At 42.9% G+C, this 27,740-nt stretch overlaps 2 protein-coding genes across 2 annotated transcripts; one reads left to right on the forward strand and one right to left on the reverse strand.

Annotated features, from left to right (window-relative positions):
• The first annotated feature begins 272 nt into the window (after positions 1-272).
• On the forward strand, positions 273-12,708 carry ctu2 (cytosolic thiouridylase subunit 2 homolog (S. pombe)). Its single transcript, XM_086160995.1, has 16 exons — positions 273-472; positions 2,815-2,889; positions 3,883-3,961; positions 4,777-4,836; positions 5,220-5,280; positions 5,369-5,478; positions 6,926-7,167; positions 7,273-7,408; positions 7,491-7,622; positions 7,963-8,054; positions 8,252-8,352; positions 9,339-9,437; positions 10,113-10,206; positions 10,488-10,554; positions 10,641-10,699; positions 12,111-12,708. Exons 1-16 carry the CDS (start codon positions 417-419, stop codon positions 12,172-12,174), a joined length of 1,527 nt encoding a protein of 508 aa, XP_086017121.1. The 5' UTR covers positions 273-416; the 3' UTR covers positions 12,175-12,708.
• A 6,017-nt stretch (positions 12,709-18,725) lies between these two features.
• On the reverse strand, positions 18,726-26,651 carry LOC147236101 (uncharacterized). Its single transcript, XM_086163892.1, has 2 exons — positions 25,946-26,651; positions 18,726-19,669 (listed from the first exon to the last, which is right to left on the reverse strand). The coding sequence occupies exons 1-2, from the start codon at positions 26,541-26,543 to the stop codon at positions 19,044-19,046; spliced, it is 1,224 nt and encodes a 407-aa protein (XP_086020018.1). The 5' UTR covers positions 26,544-26,651; the 3' UTR covers positions 18,726-19,043.
• Between the last annotated feature and the right edge of the window lie 1,089 nt (positions 26,652-27,740).

The raw sequence follows: 27,740 nt of genomic DNA on the forward strand, positions 1-27,740 counted from the left end.
TTCGTGGATGTCTTGCTATCTTCTGTCTCTCTAGTTACATTTAAATTCATATTTATTTTCCCTTTTTCTTGACATTATAACTGTTACGCTGCCGAACAAAGGAATTTGCCCTTTGGGGATCAATAAAGTTGATCTTATATTATCTTGTTATTCTTATTAAATTGAGACAGTGCGCACTAGGTCACCCTCGCCACTAGGTGGCGCTAGAGCGCAGCGAGTGGCCAAACGTCATAAATCGACGAAGATACGTCATCAAAAACAGCCTTGCTAGTTCTAGTCTCCCCTGCTTATTGAAAAAGTCCACAAGTTTGTAAATCTTCTGTGTTCACCTTTTCTTTGCTTTTTTATAACGTGTTTCAGCCGGGTGCCATCGTTGAATTAATTCTTAATTATTACATTTTATCGATATATTCCCGATGTGCCAGGTGAAGGAAGACTACCGTGGCTTTGAGGAGCACGAAGCGGCCTCCAGGTAGGTCCGGTGTTTTTTACGTCAGATAAACGTTATTGACAGTTTGTTTTTACTATTTTGTGTTCGTAATAAACCCCAAATGTTAGTTATCGCGCTTAATTATACTGTCAGTAGCCGAAGCTTTCCCACACCCTCACACACACACACACACACACACACACACACAACTGAAAAGTGTCATGATTACTTATGAGATAGAAGATTCAAGATACAAATTTATTTCTTTTCACATGTACAGTGTAGAAACTTGTTTCCCTGGACAGTGAAATTCTTGCTTTGCTGTCTGCTTTGCATTATGACATGTGCTGATAAGAATAAGAATAAGAATAAGAACAACTTAATTAATCCCGAAGGAAATTGCTGTGCCAGAGTTACAGAAAATATAACAGTAACAAATAATAAAAGAAAGGCAGAATTAGAAATAAAAATAAACTATAAACTATAAAGTGTCTCAGTGAAACTATAAAGTGTCTTAGTAAGCAGTGATAAAACGATAAGTGTCTTAGTAACAAGTGAGGTAAGGAGTGCACAATAGTGTGATAGAAGGGAACATTGTAGTGTAGCTGTTATGAGATGAGATGAAATATTGCACAGTGTAGCTGTTATGAGATGAAATATTGCACAGTTTCTGAATATTGCACAGAAATGAGATATTGCACATTTTTGTTTGTTTTTAGGTTCAAGATAGGTTTTTATGGTTGCCGGCGGCTGAATGGAGAGGAATTAAAAAGTCTGATCGCCTCAGGGAGGAAAGACCTCCTGTGGCGTTCAGTGGAGCTCCTCGGTGGTATCAGTCTACGGCTGAAAGAGCTCTGACAGGACGTCAGTGTGGCATGCAGGGGGTGATGGATGTTGTCCATGATGCTGAGGAGCTTCTCTGACACCTACACCACAGACTCCAGCTCCACTCCCAGGACAGATCCAGCTCTCCTGATGAGCTTGTTGAGTCTGTTGGCGTCAGCTGTCTTGAGCCTGCTGCCCCAGCACACAATAGCGTAGAAGATGACGCTGGACACCACCGAGTGGTAGAACATCTGCAGCATGGTCCTGCAGACATTGAAAGATCTGAGCCTCCTGAGGAAGAACAGGCGGCTCTGACCCTTGATAGGAAGAGTGCAAACATTATTATGAATGTGATTAGAGATGTGAAGAAGACTATCAGGCAGAATGAAAGGAAAGCTGGAGGAGACAGTGGTGAGATGCTCTGCAAACACTCACAATGACCAAAAGGTAGATAAAGATGCAGAGGTGAAGATGCTGAGGTTCTCTTTGGGGGTGACTAGGATGAAGAAGATCAGGAATGAATCCATCAGGATGGCATGTGGTAGATGTTTTGGAGAGAAGGTCAGACTGAGATGATTGGGTCATGGACAGAGGAGGGATAGTGAATATATTCATAGATGGATGCTGGAATTGGAGGTCTAGTGGAAGACCAAAAAGAAGATTGATGGACGCAGGTTGAAGTTAGTCTGCGTGACAGGGGAGGATCCAGAAAATAGGGTTTGATGGAGAAGGTGGAGTTGCCATGGAGACCCTGAAGGGAAAAGCTCAAAGGTGATGTAGTTAAAAGGCAACCTGGGCAAGAAGGTTGAAAAATATATTCATATTAAACAGAAAATTTGTATAGTCTAAAAACTTAGAAAATGTGCCTTTTTTTTACTTCGTTCATTAATCCATTCATTCTTTCATTCATTCTACAAACTTATGAAAGATTAATTATAATACTGTATTGATACCCATAGGGGAAATTCTTTTCACAGCAAAAACAATATCAATAAATATGAGTATAAATAAGAGACATCAAAAGACATCCACAAAAATAGACAGCAAAATGAACTACAAGGATAAAAATAGACAACAGCAAGGGTGAGAATAGACAACAAAAGAGGATAAGAGAAACAGAGTGACGTGATCAATGATAAAATTAACCAGAATGAAGTGACGCCGGCAAGGATTAAAATAGATGACGCCTCTCCACGGTGCCATTGATCGAGAGGCAGCGTTCAACCTGGACGGGTTGCCATTTACGCTCATATTCACACGTCTCGAGTCACCAGTTGTAGCCCCTTGTCAGAAATGAACCAAAGTGATAACCACTGTGCCGCCATACCTCTCTCCAAAATGAAATAAACTAATTAACTTGGATTTAGACAGCTTATGCACAAAGCAAAGCCCAGTAAAATATGTTTTTTGTTTTCCTTTTTTTTTTATTGTTGTTTTTTTGCATTAGGTGTGATAGAATTTAACTGGCTAACTAAAGAAGCCATGACTTTTAAAGTGCAAGATTCTATTCCACTGCTACAAGACTTTTATATATTTCCTTTTTTCTTTTTATTTGTCAGGAATGACAAGAAATGTGCTAAGTGTAAAGATGCAATCGCAGCTTTGGTTGTCAGAGCAGATGATACATACTGCAGGTAAGACATGTAACACAATGACATTTTTCAGATTATTTGCAAAGTTCGTTTAATGTATAAAATACTTGATTGAAGTTGGTTCACTTGCTAAATAGTTCACAGGCTACTAGTTCACATTAAGATCATATCTTACTGTTCAGCTTGCTCTAGAGTGCAAAATTGCTGTTTCTATCAAACCACCTGGTAAGAAAACAACCATTTCTGAAATTTCAGCTGTAAAGATGTCTGCTGCTTCCAGCTTAGTGTGACTTTATATGGTAAAAAATATGCAAATATTTGAAAATTTTCAAATACGGTGAATCTTAATTACAGTAGAACTTGGCAGGTAAAGAAAAATGATTAGACTTCTTCAAGATTTATCTATTTTTGTATTTCATCTATTTTTTACTCTGATTAGAAGGCTGTACAGATAATTTTCCATCCATATTATTCAATTTCCTTGGTGTTTTATTTGAAGTGGAATATGTTTAATCAGCTAACACTGATGGTAATGCTGACTAACTTCAATGTTAACAAACTTTGCATAAGTTTCACTATATCCTGAGAACTTTTGATGCCAGAAACAGGTTGAATATTTGATAAATCCAATGTAGAAATCGTGACAGACGGGGGATGCAGGTATGGGTTGATGTTGAATGAAAGGTGGAAAATGAGCTGGTTGGCAATTAAAAACATACCTGGAACAGCATTGTTTTACAATATTGCCACTTCTAGTAAGGCACAGCCACACCTCTATCAAGAAAACCACATGAAAATGGTTTATTGACACTTATTTCCATCAGTATACATTGAATTGATGTGTCTTTGACCAACTGATGTTGTTCAGATTGTGTGTATGTGTTGCACTAATAGTAAAGCAAAGCCTTCTTATCAGGTCATGCGTATGTTGATCACTCCATCAGTTGAGATCCTGTCATTAGTTGCATGTTCTGAGATGATTTTTTCGCAGTTTTACTGAATTTGCCTCCTTCCTGTTTTTTGCATTCCTTTTAGGGACTGTTTCCACAGCTACTTTATTCACAAATTTAGAGCAATGTTGGGCAAAAACAGAGTCATCTTTCCTGCAGAGAAGGTAAGCTGATGGTTTCATTTAGTATGTATTCTTCCGCCAAAATAATGGTGCAATTGTAGTTACTTTATTCAGGACATTTTTCATGTGCACTCGGCTTAAATTGCATTCTGTGTTGCTTCGTCACATTAGCATCCATAGCGTCAAAAGGTAGTCTGGACTAAGCGGCCGACTCCTGCTAACAGCGTCGCATTATTTTAAGGTCCACAAAGTCATAACCTTGAGTCAAGTGGGGAAGAATCAAAATAGAACTCTATATAAAAATAAAGAACAAAATAGTGAATAATAATAATTTCAAAAAAAAAAAACAACTTGATGATCAAAATAAATAAATAATAAAGTTAAAGGTATGTAAAAAATATATAGAAATAAAAGTAATTTTGTGTATAAGTAGGGGTTGTTGTACACTATATTGGAGCCAAAAAAAAATGCCTGTGGTTCTTCAAAGAGCCCAGCTGAGCATGAGGGCGTCACTTTTTCCACTGCCTTCACTTTTCAGTGTTTCTTTGGTTTTGAAGAGTGAACAAACAGTATTTCTCCTTTCACTCCCTTCTTGTAGGGATTACGCAAGTGCCTCGGGGGCATCATCTGACCATATCTTTACTAAAAGTCAGCTAATAAATGGAACAAAAATGAAAACAAATGTAAAATGTAAGAGTGTAACAAAGGAGTCGACGGAGATCTCATTGTGATGTTTGTGATGTTTGTGTGTTTGATCCTACGCTGTGATTTGGCAGTTTGTGTCATGTTTAGCACAAGTTGAATAAACTGTGATGCACCTTTTTAAAATCTGTTGGATTTAAAACCTGCCCCTGCAGGTGCTGCTGGCCGTGTCTGGCGGTCCATCGTCCTGCTCAATGCTGAACCAAGTCCAGCAGGTTTGCTACATCAGCTGCTGCACATGTGAAAGTCTCTTAACACAGATGGTTTTACCGTTTACATTTTTGGATTCAAAACAAACAGCTAAAAGTTTGTTTTTTACATGCATAAATTCTAACTTTATGTGAATTTGCTGACCACTAGATGAAAATCCATTTTCTAGTTGTTGTCAGTATATTGCAGTGTATTCATCTAAATCCATGAAATTTGGTACGAAGTAGCTTGTTGATTGATGTCGTATATGACCATGAAATGTTGGAAAGTTAAATCGTCCTTTTATTAGCTTGTAAAAAGCCATTTAAATTACTCAAGCGTTGCGTACCCTATCACTTACTAATGTGCAATTCCAATACAGCTGAAAGCCTTTTCTTCTTTTCCTTAGGGACTGTGTCAGAACGCCCACAAGAAACTGAGATTCCTCCCTGGCATTGTCTACATTGACGGTAATTAAAGTGAAAAGCAACATTTTAAAGCCGTCATCCACAGGATCATCATTTTAAACTCGTGTGTGTGTGTGTGTGTGATTCCCAGATGGTGGAGCTCTGGGTCAGTCTCTGAAGGAGAGGCAGAGGATTGTGGAAGAGCTTCAGGTCATGTTTAGAGCCACTGGGTTCCCGTTTCATGTTGTTCCTCTAGAGCAGGTCAGTATATCATCATAACTTCTTTCTATCTGCAGCGACCGTGCAGGCTAATTTTTCTTTATCTTCACTGAAATAACGCAATGTTTAGGTGACCGTCAGCTGAACACCCTGCGTGTGTGTGTGTGTGTGTGTGTGTGTGTGTGTAATCATTTGACCTGACTGTGATGGGCTGGAAAATGCCATGCTGTATATTAAATCACTCATATACACATTTCTGCAGTGATTTAATCTCATCGTTTTGAAAGTGATTAATCTCTTTAAGTTTTTTTTCTTGTATTTTTTTTCCCCCAAACAAACAAATATTTTACCTGTGAAATGACACTGGTTGTCAAGTCAGCAAACCTCAGAAAACTACCAGTGTTTAATAAGGCAACAATGTCAAGTAATTTCCACAACTGTTGAAAAGATTAGCAGGTCCGTCTTCTACATCAGCGGTCCCCAAACCTTTTTACACCACGCACCGGTTTCATGTCAAACTATATTTTCGCGGACGGGTGGATAAATACATATTGATATAGAAATATTCCTCAGTTTTTCTTTTCGATGTCCAAGTGCAGAAGCAGTTTTGAAGGCTTCATTGCCTCATTGCAGAGCCGAATATTCTGCACAGTGGGCTCGGTGTTCGAGAATCACCAGTCGGGATAAATCCACATTACAAGTGGGTCTCCTGGTTTTGTCTGTTAAACGCAGCTTTCTTGTTCTTCGTGGCCTGAGGCTCTTCTTCTGTCCTCACCGGGCCTTTCCAAAGTTTACTCTTTTTGCTGGCTTGCGGGTTTAATATTGCGTTAATGTATCACGTGCCGAGACAAGTATCTTGCCGTGTGTCAAGAGCGAGGCATAGATGGAGAGAAATCGGTCATTTTTCAAAATAAAATATTGTTTATAAGGATGTAAACTGCATGGAACGCATAACAGCAAATTTACGACTTCAGACAGACCTATATCTTGACAAATGGGCACCCATTAAAAAATATTTGGAGAGTTGAAGATATTATCTCTATTTGACTGAGTTAGATGTTTTTTTTTTTTTTGTTTTTTTTTAGTTTTATTTTATTTTCCGCTTGCTAGTGAGGAAATAAGTGACCTATAAAGAATATTGTATAATGTGTATCTTGTTATGAGGTTTTGTAAGAATGTGTGTGACTCCGTTAAGGAACCTGTTCTAATAAATGTTCAAAAAAAAAAACCAAATTGTTTAGAGCCGGATAATAAATAAAACGGAAATAATATAAGTTATTTATTCTTTTAATATAAGTTATTTATTCCGTCTGCGGCCCCGGGGTCGGGGGCCGCTGTTCTACATAGTCACCTGGTTTCATTAAAAGCCATATTGTATGTTTTATTCTTACAGCTTAAAGGTTACAACCGTTTTATAATTTGTGATGTCTGACACACTCTTGACAAATATAATGGCAAAAAAAGCTTCATTTACGGCTTTGCCCGTCAGGTTCTTGACCTCCCCGCCTCAGTGGTGGAGGCGCGTCCCTCTTTTTCGCATCAACCAGCCAGCGACTACAAAGCGGCTGTGGATCACTTCATCCAGTCTGTCAGCAGCAGCGGGTCGACACCGCAGAGACGCGACCAGACGTTCACGCCAGACGTCCCGACGTCCAAGACTCTGTTGCTTCAACAGATGATCGGCTCTGCCAAGACACAAACCGCCAAGGAAGATCTGCTGAACACATTAAGGTCAGATACCTGCCGTCAGCAGCAATTCATCAGTTGTGTGTGTGTGTGTGTGAGTGTGTATATGTGTGTGTGTGTGTCCAACCAACCCTCTCTGTTCTCTCATAGGCATCACCTGCTGGTCCACACGGCTCGTAAAGAAGGCTACAGTAAACTGATGCTGGGAGAAAACTGCACCAGACTTGCTGTGAAGCTGCTCTCCAATATATCACTGGGCAGAGGAGCACAACTGGCTCAAGACACCGTACGGACATGATTTTGTTGGTTTTTTTTTAAAGATCCTTAACTGTCAGATTGTGCGTCTTTTTAAACGTGTGTTTTTACAGGGTTTCTCAGACTCTCGGTATGGCGATATAATATTGGTGAGACCAATGAGAGACTACTCCGCCAAAGAAATCGCTTACTTTAACCACATGTTCGACGTTCCTTCGGTTTCCACTCCAAGCCTTGAAATGCAGGTACGACCAGACAACTCCGTCATCGGCCTTCGCTCAGTAAATGTTCGATTTCATATCTCAAATCTTCAATATATTTCAGCCGAATATACTTTACTGTATCGAAGTGTCAGACTTAAATCCCGAGTCGTGCATCCATACTGACACAAAATCGTCAAATTCCATGTCCTTTTTCAACAAAATTGTTCCATTCGGTTTCAATAATTACGAGCTTAAACCTCTTCAAGTTGTTTTAAATTCAAAACCGCAAACCTGTACACATGTAACGCCTACACCTGTAGAGTTTAGACCTTTCAAAGAAAGTTTGAAACATGACGTAGATTACTTTTCATCCACCCCACAGGTTAAAGAAAAGGGCAGCATCCAGCAGCTGACAGAGACATTTGTCACCAAACTCCAGGCAGATTTCCCCTCCACTGTCAGCACCATTTACAGGTAAGTTGGAATGTAACATCATGAGTGTATGGTTGCATTTTGGGCGAACAATTTAGAGATTAAATTATTAACTCTTAATTGCTTTGCAGATTTATGAAAATAATGTTTTTTTGGATTTTTATAAGCTATCGCGTGGGACGAAATGCAAAGTAAGGCGTTATTTTGAGCAGGAAAAAAAAGCTCTCTGTTTTCCGTAGGACCAGTGACAAACTGCAAACGGTCTGCCAGAGTTCCTCCGGTGCCGACCAGCACACTCGCAGATGTTTGCTGTGCATGTGTTCCCTGGACACCACTGTTGGTGAGTGTTAAAATGTAGCCGATAGCACAGTTTGAAAACCTCAAATATCTTAAATGGAATTCAAGCGGTGACATAATATATGTTATATCACGATAAACCTGCCGGCCTGATGTTTTATTTTCATGCTGGCAATATAATAGCCACACTTGGTATAATGTACTGTTATAATGTACTGTAATGTACTGTAATATACATTTTCTTGGTTGAAGTCCGGCAAGGTGGTAGAGTTGACTTAAAAATCAGGACAACAAATACTTAGATATCATCATGTCTATTAGCCACACAGTCATCCCTTCCGACCATATAAAGGCTCAACTTTCAGGGAAATAAAATGAAGATAATGGGAAAAATTGGATATCCTCAGTTGTATAAGGTGTAAGTAGCTTCACTTGGCCTCGGTTGCCCGGTCGTCGTATTCTGCTCAATGCAACGCCTACCGGAATCAGCCGTACGTGTCTCGGCAAGCAGAGCGACTCCCGATACGAGCCCCGGTGCTAATCTTCTCCGGCTGCTGTCCCTGCAAGCCTCGTCAGACCTCGCCGATCAGTCAGAATGCAAAGGCGAGTCGGGACATTTACCACCACTACTTGACCGTGTCTCTCAGATAGATCCCACTTGCTGCCGCAGCAAATTCCTTGGAATTCCCCGAAAAGTCGACAACCAATCCTCAGATCCCCTCGATTAGACAACTGTCGTGCAACAAATGACTAAAGGCTGTTCATTCAGCACAGTCCCTCTTACTCTTATAAATACTAACATCATGATATTTGCACTAAAACGAGTTAAATATTTGCTGCCCTCCACATTATAAATCTTAATTCTCCCCTGAAATAGATTCATAAATTGCACTTGTTTAGAATCTGAGATTCCATTTCCCCTACATATCGACTGCAGACTGAGAAGAATCTGATCTTTCTCACTGGTGAAACTATACTTTTTAATAATTCGAGAGAATATTTTAATTGAATTCTTCTCTGTGTTTGTAGAGAATGCCTCTGCGTTCCAAGCCACCATCGTCTCTGAGCAGCTGTCGCAGAACATGTCTGGATGTGCGAACAGTGAAACCAGGCCAAAGGAAAGCCCAGGTGAAAGCTGCCAAATGGCAACAGCAACTACTCGTGTGATTTGAAGTTCAAAATCATCAACAAAAAGAGTGAATATCTGTTTGCGCACACCAGAATTTGTTGTGTTTTATCACAGAGGGGCCAAATTGAAGGTTTTTACACCCAAGACGATCATAAAACAGAAATTGATTTTTTTTTTTTTTTTTTTTTTTTTTTAATGGCTGTAAAAAGTTGAAAAAAAAATGTATCTCAGCACATATTTTCCATAATTGTATTTACACACAATTCTGTTCAGGTAAGAATATGCTTATAATGAGCATTTTTAAAATGTGGATCTTTTTAGTTTGCATTTTCATCACGTGAAAAATGTTTGGCAGCATTTTATCCCCATTTGCCATCAGATTCCGTATTTACTTCAGAAAAAATGTAGCCGCAAAATTGTGCTCTCAGGTGCACAATTTTTATGATAAATTTTGTAATGGACGGGACATTTTTCCCGTGTCCCGTTTTATGTGTGCAAATATTATTTATGAACAAGGCACTCGATATAGTCCAATATTTTATCAAATAAAGTCAGACACTGCCGCGCTGCCTTGCTTCTTACATGTCTCATCTTCTTTGCATTATTTGATGTCATTTTTTGGCAAGTGCGTGAAGTCGTACTGTGTATTTATACTAGTTATTATTTATTTGTAGCTCAGACAGACAATTTCCCTGGACAGTGTTTGTCAGGAGAAGAAGTGGACTGTGGCAGAACAGCCGGGCGTGGAAGCTGCTGTTCTTCTGTCAAGTAAGTTTGCATCGACTCACCCCTTATTGTTATCGTCCTAGCAGGGTCTTCACACCAATGTTGTACTGTTGGGGTTTTTTCAGTGGTTTTTCATGGTTAAAAATAGTAAAATATTTAAAATCCTCAGCATTATCTTTGGAACCAACCAGTTAATAGCTGTAAAGATCTGCCCAATCTACCATTTGGACAAATAAAAAGGAGTCAAATCATGATATCCGCTCGCGCTCGGTTGTTTATATGCTTTCCAGTCTCACTCGGTGTCTTTATCGGTGGTCTTGCAGGGTCACCAGCACCCCCGATCTGTGCAGCCATTTGTGTTACAGTTGCCAGCTGACCGTTAAAGACATGGTATGTGAAAACGTCTCGATAAGGTTGTCCAGTGAGAGTGGGATGGTTGAATTTACATTTATTCTTTTTGTTTTGTCTTCTCACAGTCTTCAGTAGATTGCCTCCCTCCATATATCCTGTCAGAGGCCCAGAGGCGGAAAATGAGGCAAGTAGGCTTTATTTTTTGGGGGTTGTTATCGTCTTTTGCAAGAGTGCTAGATCAATCAATCAATCAATAAATGAATATATGCTTACTAGTTGAGCCAAATCTGCGTTCGAGAGCATGACAATGTTTTCATTATCAGACGATGCCACAGCTATACTTTTTTAGATATTACAGGTTTGATAAGAAGTGTCCTTTCTAGCTGCTTAGCTTTCCTGATCGTGGTGTTTCTTTAAAACCTTGGCTAATAAATGTGCATCTTTGACAAAAGAGGTGGAGTAATGCTGCTGAAGACAAAAGTAGGTTTTATATATTTCCTCATTTTGTCTTCAAGTGCCACCTAGTGGATTACTGGCTTACAGAGGATACAGTCCCCCAGATCCCTCTGGGTGGTCTGACAAACTACTTCGCCAAGTTTTTATATCATTTATAGTTGTCCTGATATGAATCCCGTCTTTGAGAGCTCCAACCAGAGGGCAACTGGCTGCCAATTCTGCTCACAGTTTCATGCCGACATATTTAGATGAGATGAGATGAGATGAGATGAGAACAACTTTATTTATCCCGAAGGAAATTGTTGTGCCAGAGTTTCAAGCAAAAACATAACAGTAATAGAAATAGTAGGAAGGAGGAAGAATGAGAAATACAATGAAATATAAATTGTCTTAACTGTTTAGCAGTTGCCAGTAAGTCATGCCTCCATGAGAAGTTGCTGCTAAGATAATAGATAGTGCCTTCCAGGTTTGTCACCCATGGACACATTTGAAGACAGGCAAAACAATTGTGACTTGTCAATATTTTTGTTTTAATCTATTCTTCGCCTCGGTATGAAGGCAGAGCCTCGTCAAGGTCTCTGTGCTCAAAACTTGGACTTCTGTGAAAATGAAGAGGAAATGGTTGAATTTCTAGAAGTCGTATGGTGTTTAATTGAAATGTACCACCGAGTGGCCAGTTGGCCACACATCTGTATGCAGTAGTGTCTCTCTGTGTTTTGTGTTAATGAGTTATTCATGCAAAGATTGCAATTTTGTACATTCTGTGCGATGCCTCAGGCGAGCATCCCCAAATAGAACTCCATCATTAACGGTAATCCCGGTGATCATGCACGAGCTATGAGGCATTTCAAAGAAGCTCTTCCATTTTCATTTGTTTTACTGATATTGCCATTTAGGATGCGACGCTCAAACGAGCAAAAAGGAAAAAAAAAAAAAAGAAATCTACTTCTTCTCAGTCTTGGGAACCACGATGCTTTGCATTCACTTTCTTCTGCCCGCTCAGGCTGAAACACTGTGTGCTTAATGACTGTGCAAAACGAATGCCAGGAGACTGGAGAAGGAAATGAGCTGGTCATTTGCACCTAAAGGAGAACGAGATCCTTCCTCCTCGCTGATGTCGGCTGTGTTTTGTTCCTCAGGTCCCAGATGAGAGAAGAGATCAGTGAATTCCTGCTCGACAATGGAATCGAAGGCGATTCGTGACCGTGTTCGACCAGCGTTCAGCTCTGGATAGAATGTCTCTCACTGATTTCAATCGGCCGGGGAAAAGGGGCTTTTTGCCAAAGATGCAGCCGTTTAAGATGCCCTGCGGGGTTTATAGGCAAGGAACTGCAACCCTCCAATACATTGAATACACAAATGTTCAAATCCAGCAAGATCATGGCTATGGGATCACATAAATCAACAATAAAGCTTCTCGTTAAAACAAAGATTACTATTTACTCGCGCCAAATATAAAAGTGCCTGAAATCACGGTTGTATTTTGACTTGGAAGAATTTTTTTTTTAACTACAGTCTCGTAATATTAACATTTAGCTTCCCTGTTTCAGTTGTCCCTGTGATGGTTCGGTTCAACAGTTCAGCATCCAGCGTGTTGGTACTTCTCTTGAAGAAAGAAGACCGCACGCAACAAAATGTCAAAAAATGCTTTTTTAAAATGTTATTTTTCCTTAAATCCATGTCCTTTACACTGTTACTTATTGTCATCTTATGAAATTAAAACGTCTTCAGGCAAAACGTAACATGGAATTTATCGATTAAACCTTCAACCTCTTGGGTGCAGGAACAAGACCATCTGGTGTCGTTTGCAAGACGTTGAATGGAGTCCTGGGTGAGGAAGTAGAACTGGGAGCCAATAAAACCAGGTTATCATAAATATCAAAACAACTAACTGTCTGGTTACATCCTGGGTGTGAGGCAATGACTAAGTCACTTTCAGACCTTCAGTAGATTTTGATTTTAGTTGTTAAATCAACTTTTAAGAATGTTGTAACGTTTGGCTTTTGACAAATATGAAAATGTGAGCTCACGTCTGCTTTATTATATACATTTTTAATTTCAAAGAACAACCCGGCGTCACTCGGACAAATGGAAACACACCAGGAGTGTGGAGACTGGGTTTATACCGAATATCTCTTCTTTCTCACATTTTGCCAGTCCCTTCTCAAAACCAAACACACACACACTTCGTCTTTCATTGAAAGTAATAATGGGTAGAAGTTTGTATCGCATGAAAGTGTAGTTTAAGACGTATTCTCAGATGTGTTCATTTAAGGAGCGATGAGGCGTCAAACCCTAATCGGCGATTCAGCAAACAGGTGCGACGTGGACATGTGAACACATCTTAGTCTTTACTAAATATAGATAACCTCTGTTGAGTCACTGTCATATTTGTTAAGATTTTAGGGGGACTGTAACCGGATATGCAGAACTGTGCCACCGCATTCAACACGGGCTTCAGTGTTTTCCCACAGAGGCCACTACAAGTCAGTAGAAGTGTCATCACTTGTTTACATATTGTGCGATAACTTATTCATCTCCGTATTGGGTTATCATTGATTCAAGCAGTTATAAATGTTGCATCCATGTGAAAATACAAGCCACAGTTGCAGTGATTTTGTGGAAAATGTGAATGAAAAGGAACCAATAACTTTCCAAATCCCCTTGGACCTTTATTTGATTGGATGCGCCACAAAGCTCAAAGTGATAAAAAATCATTTGATGCCTGCATCTTGTTTCAGAACAGCCTGTTAACAGTTGTGTCTCGTCAGCTTTCCTCAACTTCACGCTGACGACGAAGCCGCGCCGTTTTAAGACCTGCGGAATGTCATTTGGCTTTTTCTTGCCGAAACAAGCAGGTACTGAACGTGCCTGGAAAAGATGGCCTGGATGTTGTCAGCATTTGTTGCTCCGAACCTGTACGTACCTTTCATTATTTATGACGCCGTCACAGATGTGCAAGAAACCTATAGAACAGGTTTTTAACTTTGCGGCATCGATATATGGCTTTTGCTATGTGTAGAGCCTTAGTTGTACCTGTAGTGGTAGCAATGAACTGCACTACATGACAATGGTATGTCGAAAGTGCGATAGTATCCTTTACAGGGAGCTTCACTTTTGAATGCATTGAGGGGTTAGAAGGTCACATTTTCTCCACATTCTGGTGATATTATGGACTAAACGCCTCGTTTTTTGTTTTGTTTTTGACAAAAAATGTCGGTAAACTGTCGGACCGTTTGTCACCTTGTTGTTCTCACAGTTTTCAACGTGCTTGTAAACCACTTGTAATCTTCATGGGATGCTCCTTTCATACGATCATGACGCTCACCTGTTTCCAGTCTTCCAGAGAGGTATATATACTGCTCAAAAAAATAAAGGGAACACTTGAACAACACAATGTAACTCCAAGTCAATCCCACTTCTGTGAAATCATAGTGTCCACTCAGGAAGCAACACACATTCATTTGGACTTGTTTTAAGGACATTACATCAAAGTTGGATCAGCCTGGAGTTTGTTTTTACACTTTAATTTTGAGTGTGATTCCTAATCCAGACCTCCACCAGTTAATTGATTTCCATGGATCATTTTTGTGTGATTTTGTTGTCGGCACATTCAACTGTGTAAAGAGCAAAGTATTTCATAAGAATATTTCATTCATTTAGATCTAGAATGTGTTTTTTAAGTGTTCCCTTTATTTTTTTGAGCAGTGTATATCGAGCGTTACTCTACTGTCGACGAGCTTTTTTTTTTTTTGGAAAGTGCTGCAAGCATCAAGTTCAAAATTAATCTTTGTAAAAGAACAGAGTTCACCAATTGTAGCTTGAAATATCTTGACTTTATATTGTATTCAGTTGAATAGTCATGCACGGTGTTCTGCAGCTAGAGACGGCTCTCCACGGGACAAAAGAGTTGGAGGTGATGCCGGAGAGCCATGGAAACAACTTCTAGGTTGAAGAAAGGTAGACACTGAAGAGGAAAATCCTCGATGACATTTGCTTCCCAACTTGGTCGGCGCTGATGGGGAAGATCTTGTGAAGATGTTGTCTTCCTCCCCTATGCGTTTGAATTTAGGTCATTTTGTTTTTATTTGTGTTTTAAAATCCCAACTTTCAGTCCACATCCCTTATTACAACTTAAATCTTTACGATTAAGAAACTCACATTAGTCTCTGCATCAAAGATCAATAGAATCAAATACAATAATTATATAAACTTTTATTTATATAAATATATATACATAAAGAGCCATAATGACATGACACAAACAATTGCCAAATTTACCAGTTTCACCAAATTCTGACGACTATGTTTAAGTAATACTCTGAACACAAACAAGGTGGCTACAAAGTCCTGAAAGCAGGAGTGACAGATAAACTTATGCTTTTTTTTGAATCGCTAAATCACTGTGAAACAATTCGCGTCAAAGTTGTTTTAAGTGTTTTACACAGCTGCATTTTGGCGACATCTACTGGTTGAGGAGCAACGAGGGTCAAGGTGTCATGAAGCACTGAGGCACTGTTTTGTCTGACAATGGTTTTGTGCACATCGTGAACATTTCGACTGCTTTTTCTTACAAAGCCTAATCATTTGTGTAGTATTATCATGGAGATCTGTTTCTGCAAGATCTGAGCAACTCTTAGAATCCCTCCAGTTCACCTCCCAGCCCTGAAGTAATCAGATTTCTCTCCAGCCGTCACCTACCGGAGAATTCTTCGTCACGAACCGTGAACCTGAAAAAGCAGACCAGCTCGCCGCGGCTCATATTTTCGACTTCTCCGGCACATTCTGCGCTATCCGTCCGGCATTCCTGGCCGGAGACGCCGACGCCGGACCGTCAGTGTCGGAGCACCTGACTGGTAGATCACAGGATGCGCGATGACATCGCCGTGTGTCAAACAGAGGAGTAAGTACCGCCGAGGCCCCACAGGAAACCGTCGTCTCTCCCTTCCTTTTCACCTCCCACACCGGAGACTCCTGCTAATGCTGCCAGTTTTTCAACAGCTATCCGGACGCATCAGCAGGGCCGATGGAGGAAAGAGCAACGTCGGAAGCACGCGTGAGTCAACGTAAGGACGTGGGAGCTCGTCGCACACGGAAGCGGAGGCGACTATTTCCAACCCGGGAGTCAATTCGGACACGATAAGGACCTCGTAGGAGGTCGGCGCCGATGATAAACAGGGCTTCGCCAGAGCCCGTTACGTCGAATGAGGTTACGAAGGTTCCGCGACATCTGCTCGACGGCGAGGCTGAGCCGACGCCAAAAGTTTCAAGTCGTCTGTCAGCTCTGCGTTCCGCCGCAGAAGTCTTCCAATGAGATATAATAATCGTTCCAAGGGCGGGTGGAAATCATTCCCGACTGTCCCGGACACACTTTTAAAATCCCTCTTCTGAGCGTTCTTTAAAATAATTCCATGTTTACCGAAACGTAGACGGGGGTCACGCTTTCGCAAGCGAGAAATTCTTGCTTTTCGCCGCCAATGAGGGCCTTCTTGTGCAGAACGTGCGTTCCACCTCTGCCCGCATGGATTCTCTCCAGGTCAGTTTTCATGATCTGTACATTGATATCTAGTTTCTTGGCGCTCTTTCCAGACAGCGAGAAGATCCCGGGTGAAAGGCTGACCGAGGCCCTTTCTGCACGGAGCTGGTCGTCTTCACCCCCGAGCCCGTGTGGATTCCCTCCGGCTTCCTTCCGCAAAGCAAAAACATCGCAGAAGGTTAACCGGTCGCTCTGAATTGCACATGTATCTGATCAAATAACAACTTTTGTCAGTATTAGCTGACGCCGTCTGCAATAGAGCGGTTTGGTTTTAGCGTTCTGGACGAGTTCATCTGTCGCTTCAAAACAAACACATCAAAAACACCAGATTAGTGCGGGTGTATGAACTGACACCTGGACATCCGCGGCCTAACCTTTAGGTTTAGCTGCCGAGTTCTGATCTCAAATTTACCTCGTCTGTCTGTCAGATGTTTGTTTTAGTGGAAAAGATAGAGAAATGCAGTCCCCCGGTGTGTTTATTCCAAATATATTGTTGAGACGTAGCGGTCAGAGGCCGCGGGCGAAACAAAAGGTCGTTAGAAAAATGCGAAAAAGTCCTTGTGCTTGAATAAAAGCGGGTCACGGAAGACGAAGCGGTGCTGATTGAGGGCCTTGTTTATTAAAAGAGGAAACGTATGTGCCACTGTTTTCAGACAGAATTCCCAGTCAGCTCCAAGTAAATGAGGTTGAACGCTGCCCTATTTGCCATATTTTCCCGCACCGCTCTTGCGCTTTGTTGGCATTTTGAGCAAAAATCCGATGTGATACAACTCATCGTCGCTCGAATCCACCGAACCCCCGATGCGAGTCCTCCCGTGGCGGTAGGTGGGTTTGGAATTGAACAAATCTGGCTTATTCCGGTGTTTTCTGTCAGATACCTGCCTCCGGATGTCATTCTGATGCAGCTGAGTTCCCATCGGACAAACAGACGAAGTCTGTTTCCGAATGAAACCGATAGAATCCATTCAGACGCCCTCAATATCGGACGTTTTTCCACAGAAACATCACGCTTCATAACAAATTTTGAATTACTCGTGCAAATCAATAAGCGTCATTGTACGACTCAAACTTTTTCAGGTAAATTTGTTTCGACACTGGGATCATTTAAAACGCTTTTCATCTGGTTCTGGGTGCTCGGGAACAGCACTCTGTGTTTGTGTATATGGACATATGTGTATGTGTGTGTGCATATATATACATATATATGTATGTATGTGGGCAAAAATGAAGGGGGAACTATGGCTGACTCTTTTCACGAGGAGAAATACCATGCATGCCTTCAGGGAGAGTTCATTGTTCATATTTTTTAATGTTAATAATGTTTGGCAGGATGCAGCCACAGAGTTAAGAGGCGGTGACAGCGAGCGTTTCACACCTGAGGACATTTAGAACAGGTTGACCATTTTTTTAAAAGCGAAAATGGAAAAATAGGATTGAAGCGAAGTGAGCGCTTGCTTTTCTGCATCTGCCGTTTATTATCGCGTCTGCATGATTACCAAAACTCGGGGTTACTTTGACCGATTCTCACTTCAGCCGTTTCATCGTCTGTCTCTTCGGTGTTAGACGATACGCGCCATGTCCATGTTATTTAAAAAGCATCACCGAAATTCTTCCGTCAGTTTGCAAACCGTTAGTTCCAGTTAGTCAGCAAAAACAATTTGCATATCACAGTCCAGCCACTTAAAGGAACAAAAGGAGCTGATGTTATTCTCAACGTTGCACCAAACTACTTTTGTTTTGCTTTTGGGCCTTTCTGAGGGCACCGTCTGACCTTCGCGACCGGCGAGTTGGATGTCACTTTCACTCATTTCTTCTTTAAGCACGGCTCCAGCATCGGGCCGTGGCGTCCCTGACGTCTTAAATTTTGAGACGTAGTAATGCATCGCAAATCTTAAACAATAAAAGATGCCGGTCATGTTATTTCCTTGAAAATTCACGGTCATTTCAGATTTTTTTTTTTTTTTTTTTTTTTTTGGGAGACTATTTTTGCCTATTTTTATACGTCCTGGCTAAACAATTAAATCGGGGCCGAAGGAAAAATAAAAGAACACAAATTTTACCAGGCAATGTAAAAAAATACACTTACTATGACAAATCTGTGGATACGGAGGGGGTCATCTGGAAGTGGTAACCATCCAACAGTAAGGCAATCGGGACGTTTGTTGTATTGCAGTCTCCGAAAAAGTAACAGTAAAGCAAGTCTATCATACAAAGGCAGTTAGTTGTGGTTTATCATTTATTTTATCAAGATATTATCACATTGGCAAAACTCACTCGCAGTCATTTTCCGTGTCTCATCCCACAAGCACTTCATCGTAAAGCCTGTCGGCGCCCGACAAATACACAATATGGACACACGGTCTACAGAAAGTTCTCATCACAGCTTTTTGTCCTTTTTAGCAGGTTACTGTGAAATAGAAACATATAGCTGTTGTTTTGGAAAACAAAGAAACTTAAAACAAATAGTCACCGGGGGGGGGGGGGGTTAAAAAGAACTGGGATGGCGATCGCCTCTGCGTCCGGCGGTCACTCTATTTTACGTGATGTATTCCTCGTCGTCGAGAGGTTCTGACTTGATGTGGCCGTGGAGGAGAGGAAAGTGTGGTTCTGTAGTCCTGGTACAGACATACCACTCCTTAATGTTGGACAAATGAGGTAATGCCGGGTTGACCGAGCGCTGGCTCCGACGCGGCGTCCTGCTGTTCTGCTGCTGCTGGGCCAGCTGACTCTTCAGGCCCGACAGGGAGAGGTCCAGAGGCATTGTCATTGGAGATGAGCTCTGCAGCAGCTGCTTGTGATCCGCTTTATTGGCCGAGCCGATATCATGGTGACCGGACAGGAGAGGGTAATGCGTGTTTTTATTGGCGAGGGTCGGAGAGAGTTGGTTGATTTTAAGGTCGAGCGGCTCAAGGAGAGCCTGATGAGGTTGTTGGTATTCGTGATGGATGGAGTCGTACATGTTGTGAGGTTCAGAAGAAGGCGACGACTTGACGTGGATCTTCATGTGCTTGCGCAGGGAGCTCGGATGGGTGTAGGACTTGGTGCAGCCCAGGGCCTTACAGTCGTACGGCTTGGAGGCCGTGTGGACTTGTGAGTGTTTCTTCCGGTCGCTGCTGTTGGCGAAGCGTCGCTCGCAAAACTCACATTGGAATGGCTTCTCACCTGCAAGACAAAATATCACACCCGTACGGTCAGCAAGGAACGGGCCTCACGTTATCCCACGATAGCCGAGATCAGGGGTTCTTGAGACGTCCACGCGACGATTCTCTAATTTCACAAATATCTCCACGGGCGGCGCCGTGATCCAGTGGTTGATTCTCGCTCTCTCATGGCGAGGAAGGCACCCGATTCCATTCTAAATGAGACTTTTAGGTCTGATCGCATTTGCTCCTCCCGCCCACGTGGACCTCCTCACGGTCCAAAAATATACACCGCGTTATCTGTCATCCTTTTATTATCTACACCGCTCATCCTGTCCGCACCCTGGATCATCGACACGTTCAACCATTCGCTTCTTCGCTGACACATCGGCGCGATTCTGGGGACGCCGATGAACCGACGGCGTGTTTTCAGAACTAGAAGGAAACCCACGCAGACGCAGGGAGGTAATCATCCATGGGTATGAACGGCTTCCGGTGCAAAAAGAACAGTAACGCAATGAACAAAAAGGATGAATTAGAATTTTTCCAAATACCCGACAAAGTTAAGTCTCAGTTGTGATCATAGTGGATACAAGGACGGAGTGGGAAGCCGTCACCCACAATTAACCAATAGGCTGTTACATTTATGATAATGAATGCTAATCTCACCTTTGCCTTGCTGGGTTTAAACTATTTGGAACGATCCATAATTGGATCAAGTATTTATCACGTAACCTTTAATTATGACAATTTGGCCTCCTGGGGTGGAAGGGGTAAACGACAGCGCGCGACAGACGTTCGGCGTTTTTGGCAGCGAGCGATTTTACAGTTCGGGCGACGCGGCGAGCGTACGCGTCCCATTTTCCAATCGAACGAAAGCAGATGTTTGTTGCGAAATTTGTTTGTTGCAAAATTGACACGCCTCGTGGCGGTGCAGCGGTTCCTGCCTGATGAATGAACAGATGAGACTCATTTGACCTCTATTTGCGGGTATAATGTCACTGTTATCAATCGCATTCTTTGAATTTTCACCCTGCAAGCCTCAGAGCGCGCCGACCGGTTTGTCGCGGGCGTGCCGCACATGATGGATGCCTCAGACGGCCTCCGGGGCGTCGGCGAGCTCGTGGTGCACGTTAACATTCAAATGATAGGTATTTTGTTGTTTTTTTTTTTCTTTGTTGACAATCCATAGGCGAAACGTTAGCGCAGGGTGGAAGCAGAGCGCGGCTCATTCCGCCACGCCATTGCAGAAGTTCAAAAACATGCTGAAGAGTCCCGATATGAAGGCCAGCACCATTTGAACGGTTGAGTTTTACGGATGTATTTTTGAACTCACGAGCGCGACGGTCTTTTCTTATATTTCACACCTTGTGTTTCAAAGCGCTTTACATTAGGTTGCATTCAAACACACAGGGACGGCGGCGGCGCTTCCACGTCGGGCGCGAAGCGGGCCAACGGGAGCAACTCGGGACAATTTGTAGGGGGTCGGGAATCGAACCGCCGGCCAGCCGACCGGAGGGACGCCGAGTCTAAGAAACACGTCTTTGCAGAGGTCATACTTTTCTTATCCTTTTTGCCTGACGCTTTATACATTTCATGCAATCAACAACCGAATCCATGACAAATTGGCAAACTGAAATATGTAACAGAGAATTAGAAAAACGATATATTTCCTAATAATGTGTAAAGCTTAAAGTGTCTCACCAGCTGATGATTCAGAAGAGGAGGCTCTTTGAACAGGTGTTACTTTTAGCAAAATATTGAAAAGGTGAACTTTTTCCTCGTGCTGTTCCCTTCCCTGGTCACACCAGCCAATCATCTTCCTCCATCCAACTCTTCTCACACCAACTTACTGCATCCTCTTGCCCTCCAACCATAAATCTAGTGTCTTAGCTTCCTGTCCTCAGCATCCTTCTCCCCAGATCACCATCCTTCCTCTGTCCACGTCCCAACCGTTGTTTATCTCCAGAACATCTAACAGGTGCCGCCCCTCGTTCGGCACCTTCATCCTCCTGTCTTTTCCCTCAATGTGACCGTCTTTCTTCCCCCTTTATCCTTCCTGATGCTTTTCTCCACCCTTTCCGTCCTGCTTGCACTCACTTCTTCACGTGTTCTCCTCACTCCCTGCTACTCTGGACTGTTGACCCAGAGTCCATAAAATCGTCCTTTTCCACCGCATACTCTAGATTTTCCTCCACCTGCCGCCGCTCTCGCCACTGATACGGGAATCCTTCTTTCAGAGAGACTTTTCGGATGAAAAGCCAGGCCCCTCCCTTGTGCCTTTAAGAATGAAAAGTCCAAATTCCTTCAAAATTGAGCGGAATCTCAAGATTTTCTGCGATAGAAAAACATGCACAGCTACATTCTGGCTCAGGGGTGTCAAAAGTCATTTTCGCCGAAGGCCACATCAGCATCGTGGTTGACCTCAAAGGGCCACGAGGAAAATAAATGTAACTACTCCTTAATTTCAAACAACCTGCATGGATAGAATTTGCATAGATGTAAAAAAAAAAAAAAGTTTACTAGTTGCTCTGTTACAACATAAATCCTTTTCTATTGTCAGGTGAAGAAACCCATCGCTCTCCATCAATCAATCAATGGTCAAACTATCAAAGTGAATAAAGAAAAATATCATCAACATTAACTTTGTTCAAAACATCCACTTTTCTGTTCCTGGACATTTAGGGATAATTTGTATTTCTCCGTTCCACACTGATGTGGAAACACTGCGATATAACGGGACGCCGTCACTTGGCGGGTAACGTGATCGGCATGAGTTGCAGGAAATATAGTTGATGGTCAATGCACGCGTTGGACTTATTTATTCTAAGACAATTAGACCGTCTATGACGTTTTCGCGATGTGGGCGGCCACATTGTGCCCGCGGGCCTTGAGTTGGACGCCGCTGAACGTGTACGGCAGTATGATCTGTCGGCACTTTCTCAATGACTTATGATCATTTGCAAGAAACAAGAATTATTAGAATGAACTACCGGGGGTTACGGTTAGCCGATCCCCGCCGTCGCTAGTAAATATGACGCCCTCCTACAGAACATACAACCACGCAATTCTCTCATCCACATGTCTGGGATACTTAGGGTGCATGTTTTTAACCTCCACGTGGAAAAGGTCTCCCTGTCGGCATCAAACCGCGGGGCAGAAGAGCTAACCGCCGTGCTGCAACGCACATTTTTTTTTGTGAGCGCTTTCAGTGTGTTCCTAAATTTCTGTGCAAAATGCATTCAACACAACTGACACGCAATACAATCCAAATCTGGTATTATTCCCATTTATACCCAAATCCAAAAAGAGATCTGAATGCGTGTCATCTCCAGAAGCTAGTTTCAGGGAGTAACAATAAGATCAAAGTTTTCCCAAACTGAAAACGGCGTCACTGATCTCTCCGACCATGAAAATGGAGGCGACATTTCACGCGACCACCGTGTAATGCGGTTTTAAGAGATTGCGATTAATTCGTCTGTTCCCACAAATCAAGTCATGCGTTGCACAGACAGCGAGAGGGTGGCTGTATATTATACATACATAAAAAATTTTTAAATTATTTCTATTTAAAGAAGTAGCTATTTAGTTTCTGAATTAAATTGCATATTTTAAAATGACTCAGCATGTAGTTTTATGAGACACGGGCTTAGAAACGCATAACATCGCTAACAATCTAGAGAGGTCGCCAGCCATACTAACCCTAAAATTTAGCAAAAAAAAAAACAAACAAACAAACAAAACATATATTTGCCACCTTGTGGCAAAAGAGCATAGCTTAAAAAAAAACAAAAACAAGGAAGTACAGCGACGACTCAAAGCGAGAAGCTACATTGAGAGCATGAACCTTCACAAGTCATCATTTTTCATTCATTTTTCTAAAAGCCCCTTTTTTTTCTTCCTCGTTGGGATAATTATGACGGCAGGAGCTAAAACGGTTATTATTAAGTAAAAACAAGCCATAATTTAAGCAGAAGTTGTGAGGGTTTCTTTGGAACGGCGTTTCAAATGTGCAGAGAAGGTTTAAAAGATGCTGATAGGGAACCTTAAGCTTTCGAGAATAAGATAAAGAACAACGTAGATGCAGATGAAACAATGTAAATCATTGTAGAAACTGTTATTGAGCACGAGTGGAACACGAGGCCCGCTTTCCCTTTGGAACCCCCGCTTTTATAGAAACCACATACATCATTCATTCCATGCAGTCGGCAGCAGCCACCTTGTGTTTACAATAACGCTCCTGGAAATACCCTCTTCTGTGCCGGGCATTTCCGGAGGCTCCCCCCCCCCCCGGCTATTGGCCGGTCGTTTTACTAAAACCTAAACCGCGTGAGAAAGCGAGTCGCAATTGGCTCAGCAAGTAGAAGCCGCCAGATCCGTCTTTGACTTTAAAATAGGTTCATGTTAAATGTGCATTTCAATGCTGGAATCGAACTACGGACCTTTGAGGCAGAAGCGCTAACCGCTGTGCCAGTGTGCCGTTAACATTAGTATTAATAATGTTATTGTGGTTATTAACATTATTATTATCATCATCATTAACTGTTGTTCATTCTGTGAACAAAAAACAAAGAGAAAATCAGCTTTAGATGCAGGCCAGTGTCCCCATGACAGCAATATGCTAACACACAAAAAACAACCTTGTTTACGCAAAGAGCGTGCAAAGCCTGAAATAAAAGTTGAGCGTAAGAACTGCAACGTTATTTAATGAATAAAAAAATTCCTGCAAAACCGCGCGGCGTAAATTGAAGACGTGATCGCATATTTAAAGTGCTCGACAGCGGTTTAGTAGCAGTAAAGACAAACGGGCCCCTCCTTTTAAGAGCCAACATTAGCATTAGCATAGCATCATTTCTGCTATTATCATCATCATTATTATGATTGTCAATTATTTTCGGTGATTCTTCTTTCACCTTGTGTCTTTCTCATACGACAAGCATGCAAGGGCATCAAGAGCGTCGCCCCAAAAGCTGCTCGAAAGCACTATTATGTTATTTAATCCAAAAAAAAAAAAAAGAAAGAAACACCCAAAACTGCCTGCAGAATAGAAGAATTCTAATGAATTTGTTTACGTTGCGAGAAGTGCGGAAGCTGATCCAGGCAGTAAAGACGGCACGTTTCCCAAAGGGGACCCTGTTTTCATATTCATCATTACTATTATTTTTGTTTTGATTATCATCGTCATTATTATTATCATTAATTGTTATTAAAACCACTTCTTTTTTCTTTTCTTTTTTTTCCATGAAGAGCATGCAAAGCCTTGAGTTCTCAAAGGGCATCAAGAACGGCATTTAATTTGGGAAAAAATAACAATCACTCCCGCAGAATTAAAGAATTCCTGTGAATTTAAACATTTACGTCGCGTCTAGATGCTAAAAGTGTGGAGGATGATTGGGGCGGTTGAGCAGCGGTCAGGGAAACACTTAGAAGGGAACATCTCCCAAAGGGGCCCCTCTTTTTATATTCCTCATTATTATTTTGGCTCATCTTTATTATTATCATTCATTATTTTGCTAGAAGTCAAAAACAGCATATTTCGCCTTTTTTTTTTAACGAAAAGCACACAAAACCTTGAGTTGTCAAAGGCATCAAGAACACCACTTAATATGGAGAAGAGATCGCACCCACGAAAACACCAAAAATTGACATTTAGGTCGGGTCTGGATGCTCAACGTGACGGATTAAAGTATTCGGGATGATAGAGGTGGTTAAGCAGCGGTAAAGACAACACTTAGGAGGGAATGTCTCCCAAAGGGGCCCCTCTTTTTTTTATTTATCAATTGAATCACTTGGAAAACTGGTAAAGGGACAGTTTGGCCCCTTTAGTGTGAATCGCTACTAAATAAGGCACCTAAAGTGTGGCCTGTGTTTTTGCCCCCCCTCCTCCTCCTCCTCCGCAGGAAAATTCATTTCACGGGCGTGGAAAGGAGGGGGGGGGGGGGGTGGTTGCTGCTCAGTCTAGACTGCTCCCTATCTCCTCCTCCTCTTCCACCCCCACGACACCTCACATGACTCCTCCTGAGTCCTCGAGGAGACGAGGGAGCATGAAATGCGGATGCGCCTCGAAAGGGAACCCGGCCCGGGGTAAACATGGAGGGGATTCCTCGCAGCGAAACCATCTCCTGTGCGCCCTCCTCGGACCGCGGTTCTCCCACGGGTGGGCGGCGAGGACGGGGGAGTGGGGGGTGGGGTGCTATTGTTTCGATTGCCCCCACGCAGATGTGTACCCCCACACATGCACACACACACACACACACACACACACACTACCCCCCCCTTACATCTTTGAGGAGCCTACCGGTGTGCGTGCGTGTGTGGATCTTCAGGTTCTCGGAGCGCGCAAACATCTTGCCGCAGTTTGGAAATGCGCAGGAGAAGGGCTTCTCGCCGGTGTGCACACGGATGTGATTGATGAGTTTGTATTTGGCTTTGAACGCCTTTCCGCCGCGCAGACATTCGTCCCACATGCAGACATGGCTGAGGGTCTCCAGCCCCGCCGCGACGTGCTCCGTGGTGACGTGGTCCACCAGCTCGGGCATGGAGCCGAAAGTTTGCTCGCACACGGACGCGGCGGCGCGGCTTCCGAGCTTCGGCCGCGCCGCCGCGCCGCGGTCGATCCACTTGCACACCAGCTCGGTTTTCACGCCGGCGGCTTTGGAGAAGTCCAGCAGGCCCTCCGAGCCCGGCTCGGCGGCGGCGGAGGCGGCGGCGGCGGTAGCGGCGGAGGTGGCCCGGTGGTGGTGGCGGTGGTGGTGGTGGTGGTGGTGGTGGTGGTGGTGCGGCGGCAGCAGCGGCGGCGGCGGCGGCGCCGAGGCGATGCGAGAAGCCCCGGAGTTGTTGTTCCCCAGCGGGGAGATGAGGCCATTGTGCCTGGACGCCCCGGCCGTCCGCTTCATGCTCGGCGCGGCGGGCTGCCCGCCTCCACCCCCACCCCCGGCCGCTACCCGCCCCGCACCTTGGAGGGGAGAAGAAGGGAAAGAAAGAAAGAAAAAAAAAAAAAAGCTTAAAATCCGACGGGGGGAACCGCGTCGGGCTCCGCTCGCCGTGCCTCCCGCTGCTGGCCGTCAGAGCCGCGCAGTCCGAGCCTCCATGCTGGATGTTTGGCCGAGTGAATGGAGGTGGACGGAGCGGAGCGGAGGAGCGCGGAGGGAGCAGGCGGGCGGCCGCGATCCAACACTTTTGCGCGGCGTCCTCGTCTCTTTTCCTTCCCGACTCTTCGTTCGTCCGCGATTCCGACTCGATTCAAGCGCTTTTGCACGTTTCACCTCCCTAAAGGCACAAAGTTTGGCAATAATAGCAATCGTCATTTATTATTGTGATTGTCGCACTGCTATTGGGATCCATAAAGAATTATCCTTAATAAGTTTGCACAATGAATAAATGAAGACGTGTCTTTTTCTTTTTTTTTTACAAGTTATTAGAAAATGCTCATTTTCATTTTTAACCTTCTTACACAGGTTGCCTTTAAATAACTACTTCTTTACCCTTCGGGGTCTCCAAAGCGAATCCACCTTCTCCATCGAACCCCGTTCTCCTGATCCTCTTTCTCGCCGACTTCATCCTACATCCATCAACCTCCTCTTTGGTCCAATTCCCGCATCCGTCTACCGATACATTCACTCTCTGTCCATGACCCAAACATCTCAGTCTGACCTTCTCTCCAAATCATGTTCTGTCCCTCTGATGGACCCATTCCTGATCCTCTCCATCCTGGTCACTCCTAAAGTGAACCTCAACTGTCATTGTTGATTATTCTGATTATAATACATCTTATTTAAGGCGCCTTACTCAACACTATTGTACATCTACATAAGCACAAAATGCAGATTTAAAAGAAACAGTGACAAAGTGGTTAACGCTAAATAAAGTGACAAAGCGTCAGCAGTTCATCGGTCCGTCCAAAAGTATTGGTGGATAGCATGCGAAAGTGAGTGTTGGATCATGAATATCAGTTTCCTTCATATCAGAGCACAACACATGATTCTATATTTACTCATATATATGCTTGTCCATCATTTTATTTGTTAGTGAGCTTTTAATTTTTTGATATTGATGCATTTTGTGTCTTAAATCTTGCATCCTTTGACTCGGGG

This window comes from Fistularia commersonii, chromosome 2 (assembly GCF_037954325.1).
Source record: "Fistularia commersonii isolate RoL2024-O1a breed Wild chromosome 2, RoL_Fcom_v1.0, whole genome shotgun sequence".
Taxonomy (NCBI): Eukaryota; Metazoa; Chordata; class Actinopteri; order Syngnathiformes; family Fistulariidae; genus Fistularia; species Fistularia commersonii.

Coding starts and splice junctions, on each gene's coding strand:
- LOC147236101 (XM_086163892.1), bottom strand. CDS start 26,543: ATGAAGCGGACGGCCGGGGCGTCCAGGCACAATGGCCTCATCTCCCCG. Junction 19,670..25,945: donor CCACACACGCACGCACACCG/GTAGGCTCCTCA, acceptor TTTGTCTTGCAG/GTGAGAAGCCATTCCAATGT.
- ctu2 (XM_086160995.1), top strand. CDS start 417: ATGTGCCAGGTGAAGGAAGACTACCGTGGCTTTGAGGAGCACGAAGCG. Junction 7,409..7,490: donor CACAACTGGCTCAAGACACC/GTACGGACATGA, acceptor GTGTTTTTACAG/GGTTTCTCAGACTCTCGGTA. Junction 9,438..10,112: donor CAGGCCAAAGGAAAGCCCAG/GTGAAAGCTGCC, acceptor ATTTATTTGTAG/CTCAGACAGACAATTTCCCT.